General features: G+C 39.3%; 1 protein-coding gene across 1 annotated transcript in view; it reads left to right on the top strand.

Moving 5' to 3' along the window:
- ephb6 (eph receptor B6) overlaps positions 1-16,996 on the top strand; it is a 63,950-nt gene that overhangs the window by 29,286 nt on the left and 17,668 nt on the right. The window contains 2 exon segments of the mRNA XM_084726603.1: positions 2,403-2,572; positions 4,671-4,966. Coding sequence (XP_084582729.1) covers positions 2,403-2,572; positions 4,671-4,966 — 466 coding nt within the window.

Raw genomic sequence — 16,996 nt, 5'->3', positions numbered from 1 at the left:
GATAAGCCAATTTCCAGCTTTTTGCAAAACACCCACCTCAGTTTGAATCCTCGGTACTTCAACACAACAGACCATCATGTCCAACTATTTATTTCACCTGTCAAATGTTTTCCACATCAGATAGAGAGACTAAAAACACAGCAACACAGCTGAAGAGGGAAATTAACACCTAGATTTAAATGGTATCTATTGGTGAACACAGGTTGTCCAACAGTCCAGCAGTCCATCAGCTGTTGCCTCATCTTCACCAAACCTCACCTAGATATACAGTAACATAAGTGTTCATGTTACAGTGAGATTTATGTATCACTAAATTAAAAAGCATAGCACCACCATAGTTGGTAAGAGATTTAGGTGTTCGTATCAACATTTTAAACTAATCTTACCATAAGACAATTTTGGGATTTGGTTCAAACATTCATTCAAAAGCAGTTTTTATAACAACAGACCCATGTAAAGCAAACCTTTTACTGCATTTGAAATGACGACAGTACTTATTATATTTATTTTTAGCTTGCGTGACAGTGAAAATGCCATCTCATGTCAACAACCCAGATTTTTACACCCAGTGCTGACAGGTGTTTCTAACAGCTGCATAGCTGACTGAAGCAGCTAACAGAACAAATAACATTAGCTTGCCCTTTAGATTAAAGAGTAAGAGAGGTACATGGCCAACTAATCTGACTTTACACCTGGGAAACTAATTATTTTAAATTTCATTTCTTGAAAATAGCACAATATAATTCACTTAAAATTACAATACATTATACTAATTATGTTAGACTAAATAACTAAAAAAGTGCTGGTTAGTTGAGCATAATCATATATTTCCCATTCTCTAAACTGGATGAATACCAGTTACTCTGACATGTTTCTCCATGTAGTTATACATATATAAATAAACCTCAAACATTTCCCAAATAATTTACTAAATAAGTTCCTTTGGTTACCTAAAACTATTGTTTTTTTTTTTAAATAACCTTATGTTATGTTAAAGCCGAGAGAGGCACCAGCATGGAAGCTAAGCAATGTACTGCTGTGGACAGGGTCAGCAACAAAAGGTATTTTAAGGTATTTTAAAAAGGGTGCATCTATAAGGCTGTCTGATAGCAAAATAAGTGGTAAAAATAAAATAAATGTACTATTCACTGAAACTGATAGTGATTCTTTTAAGTGGACCTTTTTTTTGAATGGCTAAAATGCCTTTTGTTTTCTGACCCTGTCCACAGCAGTATATTGCTTAGCTTCTGTGCCGGTGCTCCCCTCTGCTTCTTCAAAAAGATGGTGTGTTGACCAGAATCTACTGTACCGTAGTGCCTCATACAACCCCACTTAAAATTATCCAAACTATCCCTTTAAGGTGCATCTGATCACAGCTGTGTTTAATAAGGACTAATTCCTCTTATTTTTGTCATTATTCTGTTTTTTTCATGAGTGCTTGAGGCAGCAACCCTCAGAAAGAATCATTAAGCACGGTGAAATCCAATTTTCATTGATGTTACGCCCATGTTACACCAAAACGGCAAAACCTCTCATCATCTCATGACAAGGAGTAATTGTATAATCATGCTGATTATTGTTGTGCTTGCCAAGAACAACAGTTGAGATTGACGGCCTCCTTTGGCCACACTGGTGTGAAGTACACACTTGTTGAAGATTGTGGTTTACAAGATGCATAAATGTGCCACTGTGGTCTCCAGAAATGTCACCTCTGTCCCACTAATTACATCTTTAAGGCGTAAAATATATACGAGTGTCCGTTTTACGCTCATGTCAGTGAAGCAGTTAACTTCTGTGATTGTCCAAAGATGTTTTATTTATTTATGCATTTAGTTTAAATGTTCTTTTTTTCAGAGACAGATTGAGCCACTGCGTCTGAATTGCCTGAGCTACATGTGCAGTCGCAGTCACAGTGGGAGGGATGCAGTATTTGTATAGATGAATGCATTTCTCCTTAGGGAAGTGAGATGCTTTTTAAAAATGCAAATCAAAGCCTGATGAGGAATCAGAGGAGAGTCACAGAAGAGCAGGAAGCACTGCAGCGCTGAAAGTCTTTGCAGGGACTTGAGCACGAACCCCCCACTGGGACCTGCATACATCTGAGTCAACGTTTACTCCTCTCACTAAACTACTTCATATTATACATGTGCCTGGGGAAAATACAGCCAAACTCTGTGCTCGTCTTTTATCTTCTCTCTTATTTCGTTTTTTTTCTTTTGATTTAATGCCCTGTATTCCCAGTCCTTATTCATGTATCAACCAGCTAATTTTAACATCCATAATTTTCCTCTTGTTTACTTCTTTCCTTCCTGTCAACCACACGTTCTCTCCATGTTATTTTCTCTTGACCACTCATTATCTTTCCCTCCTCTGCTGTCCACTCTGCTCGCTCCTCACCGCAGCCGTCCTCCGGAGAGAAGGAAACCAGGGAGGGCTGGGTCAAAATCGACACCATCGCGGCTGATAAGAGTTTCTCCAAGGTGGAGCCCAGTTCGCCTCACCAGTATCAACCAAACAGATATAGCCGAATCAACATCAAGACACGCAGCTTTGCGCCGCTCACACGCAATGGGTAATCATCACTGTGCTACACTTTGCTGCTCATGTTTTACTAACATCGTTACTCCCAGGGGTCTGTGCCGGGGTTGCATAAAGCCACTTCGGCAAAGGTTGGCCTAAAATTTTCATCTAGGGATGCCTCAGGAAAAATGAGTTGCATAAAATCACCATAAGGATTTCCTTTGTATGTTGGAAAACCCTTTAATTTATGTTTGCCCTTAGCTATTGAGAGTGTAATTCACCCTCAGGTCTGAGCCCGACTCCACCCACTGCATAATTTTGAAAAATGACAAAAAGTGGCAGGTGGTTGAGGAGGGGGTCGGGGTAGGGATTGTGTTGAAAACAAAATAATATTTAAAATTATTTTGAATGAAATGTCTCCTACAAAGCCTACAAAACTTCTAAAACTTAAAGGGATAGTTCACCCAAAAATGAAAATTATCTATTCACCCTCATGCTGATTGAAGATCAGGTTTAGTTTTTTTAATCCACAGAACACTGCATGAGTTTCACAGAAAAACAGTGTTGCAGAATCTCCCAAACAGTTTAAGTGAATGGGTTATGTATGGTTAACTTAAAAAATCAAACAAACAAACAAAAAGCTTCCATACTGCTCGTCTGATGTAATTCAAGTCTGCCAGACGTCATTTAGAGAACGACACTTCCTGGTGTCTGTGTGTGTCTGTTGGGTGGTGACCGGACGGAGACGAGGCCATCACAGTGAGAGTGAGTTCCGTCTGCCAAATATCTCACTTAAATTTAACTTCACTGCAGTGCTATAGCCCAGCTGTTTATCATTGGATCATCAATCAAGGGAAAGAATGCAATCTGGTGGAGCTTCTGAAGCATCAAAGCATCAAAATGTAAAAAATACTACGTAGAGGGATAGCAATAAACTCTAGACTCCTGTGAATGGTCAGCATCGATCAGCATATATCTCAAAATGAGTGCTGTTTCACAGACACCCACAGTTTGGGTTAGTGGAGCTGGGCCACCCAACTGAAGAGGACAGAGTCAGGAGAAGTTGTTTGTTATTGATTTTTTATAACCGTTGGGCAGCCAAGAAGGGGGGATTGGTTAATGCCACCATGTACATCACCTGCCTCCAGATCAACCAACAAAAAAATTAAATTGCAATAGCCAGATCTCCACCAGTAGAGGGCAGTTGGTATGCAATTCATAGCACAATATGTACAATTCAAATACTTAACACTAAAATGTCAAGTTTTATACCTGAATCAATCACCAACACTACTAAGAGCCCATATACATTAGTCTTCAGCTGTGATCTGGTGGTTTAGTTATTCTTGAAATATTCCCATATGTGTTGCTAGACGGCTCTTTGCGACCATTTTCTCCGAAAATTTTAACAGTCCCTTAAAAGCGAAATAAAAGTAGAACATGTGACAATAGCTGAGGAGGAGATACTGAGACACATTTTTGTGACAGAGTAAGCCCAGCGATCCTAGCCACTTGTTACAGAGCTTGGATTTGACTTAAGCACTAGCAACTGCAGCTAGCTAGCCAAACGTTAACAAAACTCTTGTCTTAATTATCTTTAGCTATATTGTTTTAGTGACAGTCACCAGTTTTTGTTGACTCCTGTTGATTTTTCTTCCTTGCTGTCACAGTAATATTCTCACATTTCTTAATTACTTCACATAAGGTTTGTTTCACAGCAAGATTTCATCACTGATTTTGTTTGCTACTTCTTGTTGCATCGTCTGCTTGTACGTATTTGTTATGGCTGCTTAGCTAAATTTGCTTTGGATTATGTGCTTGCACTTTTGTCCAGTTTGGCTTTCTTTATCTTTTCTAATCTCTCTGTCCATTTTGGAGAAGTCAGCTAACATTGACAATCATGTTGTTCAGTAGCATTAAAAAATGATGTAAGTGAAGTGTAACCATGGTAACAAAAGGGCAAATGTGCTATACTTATACTTACTACCATGAAAACATCTGAACACTTAGGTAAGGACTCAACCTTAGAAGCAACATTCCTAAGTGAAGCTTATAGAAATATTTTGCTTAAGGGACAAACTCTAGTTTGACACTTAAGGTGGTTTATTCAGATGAATGTTTTCAATCTTAACACCTGACCCTTGTTTCAGATTTGTTTTGGCCATCGTCGACAGCGGAGCTTGTGTTTCCCTTATGGGAGTGTCTATCTTCTACCGGCGCTGTCCAGCCACCAGCCTCTACTTGGCATCTTACCCAGCGACTCCTTCAGGGGCAGAGCCGACTGCCTTAGTCCCCATAAGCGGGTCATGTGTCCCTCACAGTAAATCGCAGGGAGGCACGCCCCCTCGTATGCACTGCAACGCTGAAGGGGAGTGGATGGTTCCTGTCGGAGGATGTGTCTGTGATGAAGGCTATGAGCAGAATCTCAATGGATCGGCCTGCTTGGGTAAGTCTGAGACAAGCTGATCAGATTGATTCCAACTGTCAGCTTCATGTCCCTTCTATTTCCCATATGTGGAGCCTACAATATATCTGCTTTGTGATAAATTTGGGTGAATTTTAAAAGACATATTAGCTAACCAATAGTCAAAATTGATGCATCCATAGTCTGTATAAAACATGGAGGTAGTCTCTGTCACCCATAGGTTTCTGAAGAGCCATTTTGAAGCTCTCAGTGTGGTGGCTCTGGCAGTCGCCATCTTGGCAGTACCTGACTCAGCTAACTACCAGCTAATCCAAAAATGGGCAAAGAGTGGAGCGTGGGTGGAGTTGAGGCAGCCTGAATGAAGCGGCTACCCAGTGGCTCGCAATCTGTGGCAGTACCCACCTTTCAGTCAAAGCAGACACACCCTTAATTATGTATAACTTAATATATTAAAAAAAAAAATCTGCAGAAAATTACATCTGGTGCAGTTGTTATGGACGAATAAATCAGGCTACCTAAACTGACCAGGCTGTATACACGTTTATTTCTGCTATAAAGTTTGGTATTTTAGTATGGGGGTGAGTGGGGATTGACTCAATTTTGGAGCCAGCCTCAAGTGGCCATTAGAGGAACTGCAGTTTTTGGCACTTAAATGGCACATGGCTTCATTTTTCAGCCCTGGATGGTGTCGTTTCTAAGGCAGTTGTTGAGTGGCCTCACAACGGTTTAAAACAGGAACTTCAAGTAGCACAAAACAAACGGGTTAGAGTAATGCTCGGCTAGATGATAGGAGTCATGTGGGCAGGTTCTTACAGCCCCAATGGCTACCAGTTGAGGACAGAGCATGATAGATACAACCTAATATTGGCCATAGGGTCTTAGATGGCAGTGCCCCTGGTTAAATCCATAATCACAATACCAGAGTTCGGGTAGCTAACCTGTACCTTTATAAATTTAATTTACACTGGAGCTGCTGAAACTAACAAACTGCCTCTTGCAATCAAGGAGGTGCAGAACCCACAAGCCTTTAAGAAAAGGTCAAACAGAGGCTGTCAGGTAACATCCCCAAATAAGTGGATGTTATCTGACATCAATAATTGATGACGTTATTGGACATTTTAATACATTGTAAGTGGGACCACCTGGACTTTATTGTGTTATCTCTGACAATGTCACAGACACTGGTATGTCTGTTTGCTATTGTATTTGACCCTTTGTCAGTAAATTAAACTAAACTAAAGCTTGAATGCAACAGAGTCCAAAATATGCCAACCTGAGATACCCCTGATGACATCACTAGGGTTATTTTCTTGACTTGAAGTTACAAGACAACTAAACATAAACATAAACATAACTAAACATACAACTAAACTATGTTGTAGAATTTACGTTCTGTTCATATGTGCTGCCTTAATAATATTACTAGTTGCATTGAACAAAGTGAGTCAACACCAATTCAACACAATTTTTCCATCTATGGTTTCAAATCATAACTTCCACACTTTACTTCTTAGATGGTTTGGTGGCATGATTATCTGTTCTGAGCACAGAGTTAGTTTTATTTACTTTGCAACAATAGCTAGTTTATTGGCAGGGCAACATGATTTATGAATGACCTGTGTTCGAGTTCAAGACATGGCTCGTTGTGCGGAAGCCACTAGGAATTGTGCTGGGGTTTGACGTAATGACAGCATCACGTGATGCACAGCACCATATGTGGAAATTCAAGGTAATTTTATACCCAGAAGTCAGTTTCATGAGCCACTGAGCAGCTTTCATAGGAATGAATAGAAGTCCGCCTCCAACACTGTATCCAGTTCTCCTTGATGGATCCATGGTTGCATGCATAAGCTGTGACTTTTAACAGACAGATAAAATATTTAACCTTTTTCCATGTTTAAATGGTAGTTGAAATTCTTAATTAAAAAGTGATACCCACCATCACCCGTTAACTGACTTTGATCAGTGATTTTCCCCTTAAAATGCACAAAGTGGGGACTTTGCTCAGGAGAACTCATTTCAGCTGAAATGTCCATAAAAATACTTGCAATCAGTCAACTTTTTGGGCCAATCTTGACTTCCTGTCAGTTCTCTTCTTGGTATTTCTTGAGATGCGAAGCGTCTGGATCAATACTGAAAGGAGCAGCTGTCACTCTGATACACAACTGTGTTTGATGTAGAGAGCAGAGGGAAACGAGGGCAGGCAGGTCGGGTCAGGATGAGATGAGAAGGGCAGAAGCAGTATCCATGCAGAGCATTTGTACTGATGTAACATTTGCACATTTTGTCCATCATCAGTTTGATGGAGAGTTTTACAGATGGACCTACAGGAATAAAGCTCCTATATTGATCATCTACAGCTAACATAATTGATAAGAGGAGCAAAAGGGGGCTGCGTCTTTAGAAGAGCAAAAACTGTCAGCAAAAAATGGTCAAAAGTGTTTCCATTTTCTCAAAGTGATTGGAAGTAGAGGAAAAAAGAAGTAGAAAAAAATTGAGAGATGTCCAGACGGACAGGAAGGGATATCGGGAGAGAGCAGGAGGAGGGAGAGAGGAAGAGAGGGAGAGAGCCACAGTGAGAGGGATGTGACACATTTAGGTCATGGCGATGTAATGGCCACTCGTCTGTGAACAAGTGACAGAAACCGCAGGGGGAGCGAGGGGGGGAGAGGAGGGAAAACAGGGAGAGGTGGAGGGAGAGTGAAAGATAGGAGGATGCAAGTTAATGACTTTAAAGAACTGAGCAGGCAAAAAACTTGGAGGGCGCAGAGGGAAACGAGTGGATGCGTGTCTTTTTGTGTGAATGTGTGTAAATGCACAAGTGTATCTTGCTGTGTGAAGCTGATATGTGCTGTCCATTCTATCTACATATGTCTGAGGACTGTAAATGCCGGGATTACAGTAAAAAACTGGAGTCTACAAGGAATTTCAACAGCCATAATTGCTCCCTTGCATGGGGGCCCTCAATGTCTAACTAACTCCAGCACAATTAATCCTCCAATCCTGCCAAGTCAGCTGTGAAATGTGTTCGTGCTCTTTTTCTTTACATCCGCACTCGGCACGCCACTTGTGTTTGTCTGCATTTGATTGATATTTACTGACAAATCACCCTTCGAAATTGTTCAGCTGCCGGAGCACTGACTGTCTATGAATGATCTAACACGTCGCTGCCCACGCTGCTCCGGCTTTTTGTTCCAACTCTCATATGATTATGTTTTGTTGATCACTTCACTGACTAATGATGTGGACTGGCATCATTACATTGTTGTCCTCTCTGGCTCCCCGGGAATGTTGAGAAAAGAGGCAGATGGTCGACTGGCGATGCAGTCGGTGAGAATTATTAACAGCAGCCGATCCACCAGAAAGTGGAGCACCGAACTTTCTTAACTAGTAGAACTTGTACATTTTGTTCTTGTTTGAATTAAGCACCAAGGACATTTAATAATAGCAGCAAATTATAGGCTGCTGTACTGCACTCAACCTATGTGTTCAGTGCAATGTTCATTGTTTTTCTGCCACCAGCACTTTGAACACTTCTGAGAAAAAAATAAAGTATTTCATCATGAACGCAACTGACATTTATTACCATTTGCTGAAACTGTGTCATCTCAACCCACATGAATTTTATGAAACACATCATTTAGCACATTAACCACTTCCCTTTGAGGATGAATTTCAATGTGTTTTCCTCCAGTTTTCACTGTTTTATTGAGCTGTATTTGGATACTCAGTGCAGTGTAAATTAATGCTGTTTAATATCCATGTGAGAGGACTACACCCAGCGCAGCTTTGCCCCCTCAAGCAAGACATAATTTTTAGGGACAAATAAGGTACTCTAGAGACGGACTCTCCTCCTCTCAGTATCATGCGAAAATTAATGTCAGTGTTAAATGATCGCCTTTAACTACACACAGCGCTAATTGCTTTCTATTTTAAGATTCAAGTGGTCGTCTGTAATGTATTTCTTTATTTGTGAAACTGGATTATTATAGCAAGGATTTAAGACTGAAAAAACAGAAAGAATAAGATACACAGTAAGTGCAGGAGTGAACTAGAACTTTTATTTTACAAATATATAACCTTAAAATTTAATGCATTAATCCAAGAGATAAGCACTTTTTAGTGGTTGGTGGTGTGGCTTTATGAATGGCGATTCAGTTAGTTTCAGTCGGTCGTTCAGTCGACCCACCACTTTGGTCCAGAAGGAAAAGTCTCAACAACTTTTGCATGGATTGAAATTTTATACAAACATTCATGGTACCCAGAGGATGAAGCCTGATGACTTTGTCTGACTGACTTTTCTTCTAGTGCTATCAGCAGATCAAAAGTTTTCACCTGGGCTGTGAAATATCTCTTATTCTGCTCAAAATTTTGTGCAGGTGACTTGGTGACCCCCTGGCTTTTCCTCTAGCTCCACTATGAAGTTGATTTTTTTTTTATCTGTGTCTTCCTCCGGATGAATTGTAGTAACTTTGGTGATGCCTAACTTGTGATCTAGCACCATCGTCATGTCAAAGTTCTGGTTTAAGACTAAAAACCTGCAAAACTAATGAGATACCCATCAGCCTCAGCTGTACGCAGTGTTTAGAGCCAATTTGTAAATGTTACCATGCTTTGACCGCTAGCAAGGCCCTACACTCCTAGGCCTCTGCGTACAGTTTGACATGCTCTGTACACAGGAGAGAGGAGCCAGGGATTGAACCACAAACCATAATACTGATTACAACTGCACAATATCACTTAAGCTAACTCTGTATATATTATTTATTCACAATTTAACCTCAAAATCTCAACTAATCTGCAGTGTTACCAACTCTTTCACAATGAACGTAGGTAGTACTAGCTCCAAAACCTGCCATACATGCAACACTGACTGCCTATATGCACGGCATGAGAGAAGAAAAGGGAGATACCCTGGCACTGGTGAGAGAATAAGTCCCAAAATTTGCTGTTAGTTTCTTTTTAGAAATAAACTCAGTAAATCTACTGACAAAGTCTCCCAATTGGCAACACAGCTTATCTGTTTAATCAGTGACAGCATCCTGGCAACAAGCAAAACAAACCCTTAACTCTCATCATATGTCAATTCAAATTTAGCCAAATCCTGATTGGTTTATGCAAATGCGTGACATCATGTTATTTCAGTGGAGTCTCAGCCACTTAAACCAGTGAAAGGAGCACAGAAAAAAATAATAACGAAATCTCTTGTGTTAGATAAACAGGATCCCAAAGCTCATAGTAAGCTGATTGAAAAAGTAGATTTTCAGGTCCTTTAAAAAATGTAAGAAGAACTTTATTGGATATTATGCATAAAGTTTTTTCTCCCACTGTAAGATCAGATGATCCTATTTGTTTGAAATGAAAATGAATCACTACAAATGACAACAGTACTTGAGAAAAAGTAGTGTGAAAACTTTACAGTCGCCTGTTAATCTACTACACGTGTGACGCCTGATTATTCTGATCATGCAGACTCACCAAAACAACACTCCACCATTTGGACTGATGATAAATGAAGAAGCTAAACTGTAACATCAAACACTTACAAAAACACAGCCGGCATTTTGGCAGACAGACATTAAATGATCATTCCTCCATTATTTATAAAGCTGTTTATCTCATGCAAGTCTAACAGAACATCCAGCTCCTACATGATCACTGTGACATTCAAAGCTCCGTTTGGGATAAAAAACACATCTTCAGTCTTATGAAAAATGATCAGGACAGAGGCAGACGACAAGCTGCAGCTGTCTGCTGTTATTTTACATTCCTCCTAAACAACAGACGGATGTTTTTCTCCTTTGACATTTGCATCCCACAAGGGAGATGGAGAGAGCACAGGCGGAAACACAACTGAGCATGAGACACAATTACACCTGTTCAGCCAGACATGAAACATTCCTTTAGTTTTGGGCTCCCCGAGTCGGTCGAAGCTGGCAGTACGGCCTCAAACATGCTACTTTCTCTGATTCCTCCTAAATATTAAGCCACTGTCGAGGATTTGGGATAAGGATTAGTGCCAAGTACTCAAATGGGCTTTGAGTTAATTTGGAACTGTTGGTATTTTCTGTGGCGTGTGACTGACAGTGAAATATTCAACACGTCAGATTGTCCTGATCTGTCACCCCAAACACTCACTCTAAGCACAGACACGTCCACCACCTATCCTGAGGCGCGTTATGGTGGTCGTTACCCACAGGAAAATTTGGCCAGGGGAGGACATGAATGTGTAAGTGTGATATTGTTTTGAGCGTGTCGGGTGACTCTGCTCTGGTCCCCAAAAGGACACTTTTCACCAAACAGCAGGAATATCCTCCTCAGAGCAGACAGTGGGATGGGATTTGTTTAATTTTTCATTCCAGTTTTGTTTTTTTCTTCGTAACTGTTTCCTAACATGGTACGTCAAGTGGACATTTATTGGCTCTTGTTGACATTTGGTTTCTTTTCCAGTCTATTAATAAAAGTCGAGCTTTGAGCAAAACTCAGTTGACCGAGATAATCAATGCAATATAGTATTGACTGTTGCATGGACATCACTGTGCAGGAGCGGCCGGGTGATGATGACAAATGAAGCTGAACGCTGCACAACTACATCACATCAGTCGTCTGTGTCATCAGATTTATCGAGCATGTGGGATCATCAGAGCAAGTAGTGTAATGATAAGATTATTGACTGTTTTAAATCAAGATTGTCTTAGCTTTGGCTGACCTATAGCTCAGTTGGTAGAGCGTCCGCCCCACTGAGGCTGTTAGTCCTCTGCAGTGGCCGCTGGTGGCCCTTTGCTGCGTGTCTTCCCCCCCTCTTCACCCTGTTTCCTGTCTGCTCTTCAGCTGTACTATCAAATAAAGGCGAAAAAGCCCAAAAACATATCCTTAAAAGAAAAAAAAAAAAAAAAAAAAAGATTGTCTTAGCTGAGATGATCGTAATCCAGGGCTGGAACCAGGAAATTAGAAATACTTTAGTCATGACTAATAATTCCTGTAGTGGCTCAGGCTCAACTATAACAAAAAAGGAAACACTAAAAGTTTATGTATTCACATTATCTTTATAATTAGTGTATTTTTTTCTTAAAAAAATAATACAATCAATATCTTTATAATAACAGTGGATCAAATTATTGTCCAGCCCACAGCTTTACTGTTTTGGTTCACTCTCATAGCATTGTTTTCAGCAGCTGCTGAAGGCAGCAGGCAGCTGTTTTCAGTGAAAAAGCTCTAAAAACTTTCTGAACTTCTCAGATTCTTGGAGCTGGATCTGGTGAACCAGCCCACATTTCCAACAATTTTGAGTCAAACCACTCAAGGCTCTTTTCAATAAAATTAACTCTGGCTCTTGAGACAGTTCCATTCAGGATCCTTGGAGCACTGATGCTATCTAGTCAACCAGCCTGTGTTCCCGCCAGTTTTAAGTGGAACTATTGTAATCAAGGGTCATCATCAACAGGGCGCTGCACAGTGCACAACAACCTATAGTATATAAGACACCCACTTTGGTTCCCAAGGAAAACCTGCTTTTTTTTTGGTTCCACCACACCCATGCAGCCAAAAAAATTATTTATTGCAGATTTAAAAATACTGACTCACAAATATCAGACTATCCTTTTTAGAAAGCTGTGTAATTTGTTTGAAATTTAGACTTACATTTCATCTTTATTGTCCCCGAGGGGAAATTCATTTCCACTGCACTGTACACATTGGTCGACACACAAATAACATTGACAGCTTGACAACCAATGTAGACCACAGAATACATTCAACAAGGCCTCTTGCTGAACTAAAAATCTCCCACACATTCTTACAATCCACAGATTTCATAGAAACTCATACTTTTTTTTTTATTATTTACAAAGTGTGCAATGTGCATATCAAACTCCAGCTGATTAGTAGCAGGACAAAAACAGTATAGAAAGGAAAAAGAAAATAGTAATCTTCCAAAGGTTCAATGAGGTGTAGTCAGGCAAACATTCATGTTAAAGAAAAAGAGCCTACACATATACATGCACATATAAAATTAGTGCTTCTCCTACAGTTATTCTAATTTGCATCACATAATCTCCTAATTGTAAGTGGAGATGTCATTTTTAGTCCACATATGGAAGTTTTTCTTTCACATGGATGTTTGCCTTATGTTGGCTTTGATGGCCAAGAAGAAACCTCATTAAACTTTTTGGAGCTTGCAGGGTTTTGTCAGTGTGCAGGCTACACTATGTCTCTTTTTTCTTAGTTGTGTAAACATTTAAAATGAGCAGTAGCAATAAATCCCACCTTCCATTTTTGCCACAGTGAAGTTCTTGGGCTATGAAAAGCTGCTTGTTTATGTGAGAAAATCCAACAAATAATTATTTGCTTTTACTGTGTGTTGTTGTAGAATATATGTAAATAGCTGGTATCAGATATGATTCAGTGTCTGTTTCTAGGCTGCACAGAACGACAGAACAGAGAGAAAATGAGGCCTGAAGAGACGGAGAGGAAGGCATTTACAGTTAGAACCATGTGTACCCATCTCTCCTGTTGTGTGGTCGCATCTGTGACTGAGCTTATGTGTGTGTGTGTGTGTATGTGTGTGTGTGTGTGTGTGTGTGTGTGTGTGTGTGTGTGTGTGTGTCTGAGAGAGACGGAGAGAGAGAGAGAGAGAGAGGGAGAGAGATTATGCTGGGAGCCAAAAGAGGGAATGAGTGCATGAAACAGGGAGAGGAAGAGAAAAAGAGAGAAACTGGGTCAGCGATCTACATACCAACATATTATGTTAACATCAAATTACTCACCTCATTGCCATCTTTTTTTCTATTTCTGTATATCTCTCCAGATATCTATCTATCTATCTATCTATCTATCTATCTATCTATCTATCTATCTATCTATCAGTCCATAAGATGTTTTTTTAATAGTTCTTTTTTTCTCATTCCTTTGCTCTTACATTGCCAACTTTGCAACTTTTTATCATATAAATATTTTTTTTCATATTATTATTACCTAGGATGTAATGATACCAAACCTTGAGTGCAATAATGCCACAATAAAAAGCACATGTTGTATGTTGTGATATTAAAAAACAAAGAAAATTAACTGTCCTTTATGAAATAAAAAAATATGATGTGTACAGCAATTTGTTTGTATGAAAATAATTTTTCCTTTTAACTTAAATTGCTTCTTCTTCCCTTCTTTAATAAAACAAAGTAAAAGTAGTAAGCCATGACCTAAACATGTGCACCGAATGTTTGCATTATATATGTACACTTGCAAAACAAAAACAATGCAGCAGTAGGGCTGTTGATTCAACAATTTTATGATTGACCGTCTCCACATATTAGTGACTCAAACGTGCCAAAGGGTATTTTCAAGATGTCGATATAGATCGATACTTTCACTTTGTGTTGACCACAGTGGATCATTGAACACTGAATCGATATATCGATCCAGATTGATGTATTGTTACACCCCTAGTTAGTAGTAATCCTTTTATGTAATAAAAAAAAAAAATCTAATTATTAACCATGTAATATCACAGTTGATATCATAACAGTTTAATACAGTATTAAAATATTTCTAAATTAAGATATTCAATATATTGTTATGTCCCTATTATGAACTAATTTATCATTTCATCATTTAGTATAAATTAAATCAAATCAAGTCAAATACTACTACTACTACTACTACTAATAATAATAATAATAATAATAATCATAATAATAATCATAATAATAATAATAATAATAATGCTAAACTTTATTTGTATAGAACCGTTCGTTAAAGAATAAATAAATGCAGTCCAAAATGCTTTACAACAAAGAAATTACATACACTAAGTGCTTCACATAAGACAGAATGAACAAACAAATAAGGATAGAAAGCCATATTTAAAGTAAAATAAGATGAAAATAAAACCATGTCTGCTCTTCAGATGGGTAAAACATGCTTGATAATACTGGTAAAGGGTGGAAATAGAATGTACAGAATGCAGAATATGGAAAATAAAACCCAATGAATAAAAATAAAATTAAATTAGAAATTAATTTAACTTAAGAGTAGAGTGTATAAAACATAGAATCAAGAAAAATACATTTTAAAGGATGTGCAGCAGTGCATAAGTGGGAAACAAAATAAAACAGGGAAAAGCAGAAATCCTTCCAATATGAGCAGCCGAAAACAAATATTTTTTAGTATTTTTGCTGGATTTATGTAGCCTACATGTAGATACATGCAAATTCATTTTGTGTCTCTTAATCGAGGAATAACTTCAAGTCTTATTTTCTTGTCCTTCATGTCTCCTCTCCGCCCCGAGTGTCCTAATGTCAAGGCATGTGTGTCTCTCTTCAGAACGCTCATGAACTGTCTACTTTATAGCTGCGAGATAGACTGAAAGATGGTGGATGGATGTCGCCGGGGGGAGGTGGCGGGGGGGTTGCAGATCAAGCGAAAGGGCAGAGGGCCTGCATCCTCATTGGCTGCTGTAATCAGGTGGATGAGGATAGAAGGAGGAGGAGGGAGGAGGAGGAGGAGGAGGAGGAGGAGGAAGGGGGGGTGAGTTGTTGCCAGAGCTCATAATGGCGATGAGAGGCTTTGCAGCAAAGTCATGTTTCGTGTCAGAGCTGTAAGAGAACACGTCTGGTAATGTGCAGCCGGGACATAAAAGATGGAGGAAGGAGGATATTTCCCTCTCCTCCTCCTCCTCTGTTGTCGCTCTCCTCTTTCCTCTTCTCTGTTTCCTCGTTTTTCACCCATCATCTGGCGCTCATATACATAATCCTGCTGTTCATCCTACAACTGTCTGGGGCCATCCATCTCCATGTTCACTTCTTTCCCTTTTTCTAGTTTATTCTCCCTCTGTGATCTCTCGACATCCTTTTACTTCTCTCTTATCTCCATTTTTTTCCCTCTTCACACCTGTTTGAAAGCAAAGTCAGCTCTCTGAGACAAGTGAGAACACAGAAAGCCTTTTATCTGTTTATTCTTCCCCGCTTTCACGTCTTACCTTCTTCTTATCCTCTGCTCCCACGCTGCCCCAACAACATCTACCACACTCTTAGAAATAAGGTTCTACCAAGAACCATTTGCTTCTGAAGAATCAAAGGTTCTTTGTAAGACTAAAGGTTCCATTAGGAACTCTTTTCATCAGAAGAATTCTTTTTAGAAGAAAGAGTTTTTCAAAGATTGTTAAAAGCATGGATGTTAAAAGAGCCTCAACCTCAAATATTCAAATATTTATCCACATTTGTAATTGTACTTTTAAATGTAGATCAGGAATCACCTTCATCACCTCACTGTACTTGTGTTCTGCCATAGTTGAGATCTTTAAAATAATTATTTTAGTCATTATAAATTCTTAGAATTTTTCTTAATTTAAACATTGGTACATGTTGCATAGATTATTATTATTACTATTATTACGATGGATGAACACTATATGCAATATACAGGATTCAACAGATGTTTCCTCATCTGTATATAGATATGGTTCTTTGTAGAACCCTCACGAGACAAGAGGGTTATAGGTGAAATGCTTATAAAAGGGTTCTCAGTAGAACCCTCAGGGTGGTCCAGATGAAACTCTTTAAAAAACAAAAGGGGTTCTTCATAGAACTCCCTCAGTATGTTCTGGATGAAACCCTTGGTATATAGATGGCTATTTTCCAAACTCCTGGAAAATAAATAGGTTCTCTGTAGCACCCTATGGGTGAGGTCTTAAAGAAACCCTTAGAACATAAAAGGGTTCTCTGTAGAACCCCATGGGTGAGTTCTAGTCAGCAATCTTAGAAGGTGGAAAGTTTCAGGATAAAACCCCCAGAGAGGGTTCTGGGTGGAACCAAGACACTATAGAAGGGTTCGCAGTAGAGCCTCTTTTAAGGGGTTCTGGGTGGAATCTTGCACAGAGAGTTCTGGGTATAATTCCTAATGTTCTATCTAGGAAGAACACTTTAAAATGGGTACATGCAGAGCTTTTATAAAAGGTTCTACCAGGAACCAAAAATGGTTCTCCTATGGGGACTAGGAGTGTAAACACACATGCCTCCACAGACTCATGTCACATTTAAGACACGGTACATGTTC

The sequence above is a fragment of the Lutjanus erythropterus genome, chromosome 9 (assembly GCF_056507025.1).
Source record: "Lutjanus erythropterus isolate fLutEry1 chromosome 9, fLutEry1.hap2, whole genome shotgun sequence".
Classification (NCBI taxonomy): domain Eukaryota; kingdom Metazoa; phylum Chordata; class Actinopteri; order Lutjaniformes; family Lutjanidae; genus Lutjanus; species Lutjanus erythropterus.
This window is presented reverse-complemented; position numbering and strand designations above follow the sequence as displayed.